Below are 6764 nucleotides of genomic sequence, written 5' to 3'. Positions count from 1 at the left end.
GCAGCTGCGATACAAAGACGCTTTACTGTAATGTTTTTTTCAAAGTGGTGGCTTCTGCACAGAGACTCCAAACTCGGCCTTTATCGGAGGAGGGCTGCTGCGTTCACGGCCGGTCGTTCAGAGATGGTTTGATACGTGAGCTGTTTATCTGCTCGCTTCACACGTACAGTTACAACTCAGCAGCGACCTAATGAAGCTGTAGCTGTACGTCCAAATATCAAATCTGCAAAATCTCAAATATAAATCTGACTTTTTAACACATCTGTGAAGAACACGTTGATTTGTTGAAGATGCTCTGCAGCTTTCAGCGACGCCAAACCTAAACTCAAGAACCAGAAACACACAAACTGATGATTTTATAAGTCTTCTGTTCTATTGTTACATTTTTAAATCATTTCTGGGGTCGAATACAGATCGAAAGTTTGATGTTAACATGCTGCTGCATCCTTCCTGTCGTGTCCCAACGTGATAACGTCCTCAAAGTGTTAAAAATGTGACATTTTACATGAGGAAATCATTTCAGGTGGATCTTATTTCCCCCAAAACTAATTTGAAACATTTGAAAGAATATATTTTTTCTTGGAAATGTGGAATGAACAAATTTATTTTACTGCTGGTGACACGAAAACACGAGCGTCTGACTGTTCTCACCGTATCACATTAATCCACCCAAAATAAATGTGCTATATTAGCAGCAGTGTGTATTATTGAGTCTAATCAATCAGTTTATGGATAAATTCTGATCATCTGTTTCTGCTGGACGTGTTGCGGCAACATGTCTGAAAATAATCAGGTCAGCGGGTCCGAAAACGTCCTTCAGAAAAATGTACAGTTGCACCCCGATGTGCACACACACACACACACACACACACACACACACACACACACACACACACACACACACACACACACACACACACACACTCAGCGGCAGCAGCAGGGTCTCATTAGCTCTCAGCGGTCTGACTGGACTGAAGATCTTCTAACAAATGACTTCAGATGGAAGCGACAGACTCTGTGTTAATTCAATCAGACGGGCCCTCTGTTGAGTGTGTGTGTGTGTGTGTGTGTGTGTGAGTGTGTGTGTGTGAGTGAGTCTGTATTAGCATATTAAAGCTGTTTGTGAATTATTGAAGCATCTGAAAGACGCGGGTGACATTTTCACCACTGTTTTAGGACGACATGACAGCGCTTTGATGACGAAACTGAGTGTGTGTGTGTGTGTGTGTGTGTGTGTGTGTATACAGTGTGAGTTCAAGTACATATCTTATGGGTCAAAGGAGTGTGTGTGTGTGTGTGTGTGTGTGTGTGTGTGTTTTGGGAATATATGTGTGAACGTCCAGTTTTGAAGTTTTGAATGTGTGTGTCCAGTTTGTATGTCTGTTAGTTACAGGTTTTGTGATGTGTGTGTGTGTGTGTGTGTGTGTGTGTTAACCGTGAACTCCTCTCGGGACTCTCTCTTGATCTCCCGGTGGAGGTTTTTGATGCGGCAGTGAGTTTGCTCGTGAGATTAAAGCGTTGAAGGAAACTCACACTTTACTCGAGATTTCACGACTGATAACAAAGTGATGAACTCTCAGTAACGTCTTCAGGGACGCAAACACACAAGTACAGACACACAAGCACAGACACACAAGTACAGATACACAAGTACAGACACACAAGTACAGATACACAAGTACAGACACATGGTCACCACATCTATCAGCGAGACAGATTCCTGGATCAGCTGATCAAAATCGAATTTATTTCATTGGTTTTTGGACCTTTAAATGAGACTTTTTTCACTATTTGCCTCGATTAGATAACGATGCAGGATCAGCTGGCGTTAAACGAGTTTCTACTGTCCAGCTTTTGTTTTTGTTAATTTCACATTGTAGTTGTTAGTGATGCAAAACACCCAAAAGACGTCAGTTCAACGTCTGTAGATGTTCACTGCTGACGTCCAGGTGTCTCCATGATGTCGAGTCTTCTCTGTAGCTGCTGCAGCACGAAGCCATAAAAAGCTTCATTTTCAACCAGAGGATGTTCTGTAGATGTCAAGAAAGATACAACAAAAACCTTTTTCACATCAACAAAGACGTTGAATCAACGTCTTTTAGATCAGTAAGTTTGATCAGGATTTAATTCCACCATAATTTATCTGAATTCATTTGAATCATGCAGCAAACGCACCAGAAAACCAAAATAATGAGCTAAAAGATGCTAAAAGCTAACTGGGTTTTCTGGTTTGTAGCAGACTGAAGTGAAATGTTGGACGACTTCACTGTCAATAAAAAAACATGCAGCTTCACGTCATTTTGGATTGTTATTATCTTTATATAGGTGGACAGAAAGTTGGAAAAACAAGAGCAGAACATCTTAAAAACTTGCAGAAGTCTGCTGGGATCTTTGTACATCTGTTGGATCTGGACTGGGTCACTCAGTTTGTTCTGATCGACTCAGCTGATGCACCTAAGCTTTATAATCACGGGGAACACTCTGAGTGATTCATTTAATCCATCAACATATTGATCTGTGGAGCATTTTTGCATGTGACAGGAAACGAGAGAGCTGGTGACAAAGATCTTTAACTGGAGTCTCACATCATGCTGACATGATGAGTCCAGTCGGTTTCTGTATGAAGTTATTTGGCTTCATGGTTTCGGGTTTCTGCCCAGTTATAGTCGGCGGCTGCTGGTGCCGCTGTACCTGCACGAGAGCCCAGAACATTTTGGTGCATCAGCATCCTAATTAAAGCGAGCCTGGTTTTTCTCTTGACTCCTGATGATGGATGTAAACTGGCCCAATCTGGCCCGGGTGCTGCTGACTCTCCGCCTGAATCTGTCCAAGTCTGCACCCTGAAACTGCTTCACTAAATCTGTCAGACGGGTCAGAGCCGGCTCAGATTTAGTGATCCAGATCCAGAACACAGTCGAGTGTGCCGACAATCAGGCGACCTCGGTCTGACTCTGTGTGTCACCTGTGTCCTGAACACCGCTCTCGTACAGGTGACATGTAAAAGTTCTACCCACCTGCAGGCAGCTGCTCCAGCCGGGCCGCAGCCCCCCTGTACAGTACAGGCGGATCTATTTTGGACCAGCACTCAGTAGGTCACACCGGTAGCCAAGCTAGCATGAGCCAATCTGGCAGCGTGTGTGACCTACATTCTCACATGCCGGCCGCCGCAGAGCGCGAGGTGTTGTGTTGTCAGGCAGGTCACCATGGAGCAGCCGGAGGTTCAGATCCAGGTCCTCTGGTTCTGCAAAGGTCACCTGGTTTAAAGTCTCGATCAGTGCAGTTCATTCGCTGTGTGAGTGAATTTATTTAAAACAACAGCAGACGGTGATTAAAGTCTGTTTGTTGTCCAGTTTTAATCCGGTTATGATTTTTATTTTCAGTGTAAAAGTCACTCTGCAGAGCTCTATTCAGAGCAGTCTGTTTCTGTGCCTGCACCTTTAAATGCTAATGAGCTCCGTCTGTCACCGCCCACTTGGAGAGCTCTTCCTGCTACGTCACTCTCAGGGAGGAGAAGCCCCTTGCGTTAGCAGTTAGCATGCTAATGTTTGCGGTGGATGTATATATGTATCGCTATGGCTCGCGGAGATTTTTTCGTTCAACCGAACCAGTTTGACCCAGAACCGGACCCAGAAGGAGAAGCTGCTGAAGAAGTACAGACTCTGTGGCTGCAGCAGGACGTTTCAGAATGGTTAGTGTGTGTCTGTATAATGTTAGTTTGTTCGTATGTGTTGTTACAGTTACTAGCGTGAAGCTAACGGCTAACAGCTAGCGAAAGCTGTGTTTGTCTCCAAACTCTTGGACACTGTTCGCATCGTCTCTGTCTCCAGTCTGCATGTTTCCAGACTTTTTACTGTGACAACAAAGCTCCATCGTAATATTATTAACAATAAACTCGCTTCAAACTCCATTACATAGCGGACCGAAGCGGAGCTAACTAGTTAGCCAGTTTCCAGCTGACTTCACCAGACTCGTAGCAACTATAAATACTATCAAACCGCGGTGACACTTACCTGTTGCTCAGGTGCAGTTTGCTGGGTCCGGTATGGTTGGTACTGATCCTTTTACGAGGGTCAGTGTCGAGGCAAAGCAGCTTTGTACTGACCCTCGTTACTGAAGCAGTCTGATGTGAAGCGATTAGCAAACACACACAAGCTAACACGGACCGCAGCCGGCACGTTGTTGTTAAAATATGAAACACAACCACTGTCTCTTCTGTTGTTCTGTAGCTGGGACAGAATATAGACACTGATGTTGGTTTATACACTGCTGGACACATTGAACTTCACCTCGGGGATGAAGCCTCCTCTCAGATATCTCCTGTCACCGCTCAGAGGAGGTCGGACTATGATAATGACTCCTGTAGTTACATAAGAACAGGAGCAGATTCTGACCAGCCTGTCGGAGCTCCGTGTTACCAGTGGGGCTGCAGGAATCACTGGTTTTCATCATTCAGGGAGTTGGCAGGCTCAGGAAGGACCAGCTTATATATGTAGAGACCAGAGAAAACATGTTTTTTTTTTTTTATGATATGGGACCTTTAAACAATTTATAGAATATATTTATGTATTTCTGTAACCAGAGTCAGGATGTCGTTAGCTTAGCAAAAAAATGACCTCAGCTCAGCTAACAGTAACTTAATAAGCCTCAAAGGTTTAACTATTCCTTTAATGAGACAGCTTTCATACTTTTTATGTTTATTTTGAAGTATCGTGTTATAAACAGCTGATGAAACGGCAAAATTCAGCTTTCATTTTGTGTTAAAACACATAACGGGAGATGGAAACAACTTTTATCAAGTGGCGTGATGCTGCAGGTGTTTCTGCTCCGACTCCTCGTCACTCCACAGATCTGATGAACGTAAATATGTGAAAAAAACAGAAATATCACATTTATTACGTTGTTTGTCATCAGCTTGTTGAACCTCCTGCTGCTCTTTTCATCAAATCTTCTCCTAAAGATCTCCTAATGTTAAAAGAATCACAAGCATTCTATCATATTTTCTTTTCCTGATTTTTTGATGCCATTATTGTGTCATACAGTGGATGTAAACAGTGATGTTGTCTCGCAGGAGTAACAAAAAACTTCTGGCATCACTATTAAAGATATTTTTGCTCAGTGGTTTCCTGCTGGAGTCCCTCTGTCTGTCTGTCTGTCTGTCTGCCTGTCTGTCTGCCTGTCTGTCTGTGTGGTTTTATAACATCTCAGTTTAGTGCAGTAACAACTAAATCTGTAGTGGAGACGGTGTTGATCCCCGGCTGACTGACAGGACTTGTCCTCTGTGTTCTGACACATGAAGCTGGAACTGATCCCACATGAATCTGACTCACGTTTAAAACTGGAAGTGTGACGTCGCAGATCTTCATCACTTCTGCTTTTTCCTGCAGCTGCATGATGTTTTTGTCCTCTGCTGCCCCTCGTACATTTATACTCTCACACAGACGGTTTGAGCTCTGACCAGGTCGAGTCCGAGACGTTGTTCTGTCATTTTTAGTTGATCTTTTTGTGATTTTGTGGTTTCAGGACATCTGTGAGGACATCTCTGACCATGTGGAGCAGATTCACGCCCTGCTGGAGACAGAGTTCTCCCTGAAGCTCCTGTCCTACTCCGTCAACATCATCGTCGACATCAGGTGAGTTCTCACAAGACGACATTAGACGTGCTTCAAGCTCTAGACGTAATCTGTGGATTATTTCTGAAGCTTTAAAGAAACCTCAAACTGTTTCTCATCAAATCAAAAGTAATACAATCTGTGAATCTATCGATGTATTATTATTATCAGTAAGTAACTGCATGTTGTCGTGTCTGGTGTGTTTCAGGACGGTGCAGCTGTTGTGGCACCAGCTCAGAGTCTCAGTTCTGGTTCTGAAGGAGCGTCTGCTGCAGGGCCTGCAGGACTCCAACGGAAACTTCACCCGGCAGACCGACATCCTGCAGGCGTTCACCGAGGACCAGCACCAGGTACGACACGCACTGACAAACACGTTGATGCATAAAACACACAATAAAAGCGACTTTTTGACAGGTGTTGTTTTGTTACCTCAGTTTTATTTTGACTTCAAACGTTCATCAGAAGTTAAACTGATCATTTCTTCGTCTCCAGACTCGCCTGGACGCTCTGACGGAGGTGGACGACTGCGGTCAGCTGACCATCCGCTGCAGCCAGGACTACTTCTCTTTAGACTGTGGCATCACCGCCTTTGAGTTGAGTGACTACAGCCCCGGTGACGAGCCCGAGGCCCGGGTCGCTGAGCCCGACAGCGAGGAGCCCTCCCGGGACCTGGAGCAAACCCAAGCCTCGAATCTCGAACCGGAGGCAGAGGAGAGCGAAGGATCCTGGATCTCCAACCACAAACTCCACAACAGCTTACCTGAACTCACCGAGCCCGCTGACTCAACCAACCACAACCATTCTCCTTCTATATTACCCACAATGCAATGTGGCGTTCCCAACCACAGTGAGAGTGCAAAGCGCCCCCTGCAGGGTGTGAGTCACAGCACCGAGGTGTCGCCCACTCAGCCGTCACTTCCCAAGAGAGCCGCTCTGTTCTCAGACGGAGGAACCGGGCTGGACGACTCCAGGGGAGGTCAGGGGACAGTGAGCCTGGTCTCGGGGCTCCAGCACCAGGCCGAGCTCAGTCGGAGCACCCCCTCACTCATGGATCCTCCAGACCGCTCCAAGTTCTGGTTGGAGCTGGACTCTGTTTATCCAGAAAATGTCTCACAGTCCTATGAGAGTCTGCAGGTTCGTCCCCTTTTTTACTTT

At 45.3% G+C, this 6764-nt stretch overlaps 1 protein-coding gene and 1 long non-coding RNA gene across 9 annotated transcripts in view; both read left to right on the top strand.

Moving 5' to 3' along the window:
• The window catches only part of LOC119004534, a 2038-nt gene extending 1428 nt beyond the window's left edge, over positions 1-610 (top strand). The window contains exon 2 of the long non-coding RNA XR_005070246.1: positions 1-610. This exon is cut by the window's left edge and continues 651 nt beyond it. This is a non-coding gene — a long non-coding RNA (uncharacterized LOC119004534).
• The window catches only part of akap6 (A kinase (PRKA) anchor protein 6), a 170321-nt gene that overhangs the window by 33797 nt on the left and 129760 nt on the right, over positions 1-6764 (top strand). For 7 of the 8 annotated variants that reach the window (XM_037071519.1, XM_037071521.1, XM_037071515.1 and 4 more), the window contains 3 exons: positions 5521-5630; positions 5818-5959; positions 6102-6743. In XM_037071519.1, the coding sequence (XP_036927414.1) occupies positions 5521-5630; positions 5818-5959; positions 6102-6743 (894 nt within the window). Of the gene's footprint in view, positions 1-3631; positions 3689-5520; positions 5631-5817; positions 5960-6101; positions 6744-6764 lie in introns of those variants that run through there. The other variant, XM_037071522.1, reaches the window with a different exon arrangement.

The sequence above is a fragment of the Acanthopagrus latus genome, chromosome 16 (assembly GCF_904848185.1).
Source record: "Acanthopagrus latus isolate v.2019 chromosome 16, fAcaLat1.1, whole genome shotgun sequence".
Classification (NCBI taxonomy): Eukaryota; Metazoa; Chordata; class Actinopteri; order Spariformes; family Sparidae; genus Acanthopagrus; species Acanthopagrus latus.
This window is presented reverse-complemented; position numbering and strand designations above follow the sequence as displayed.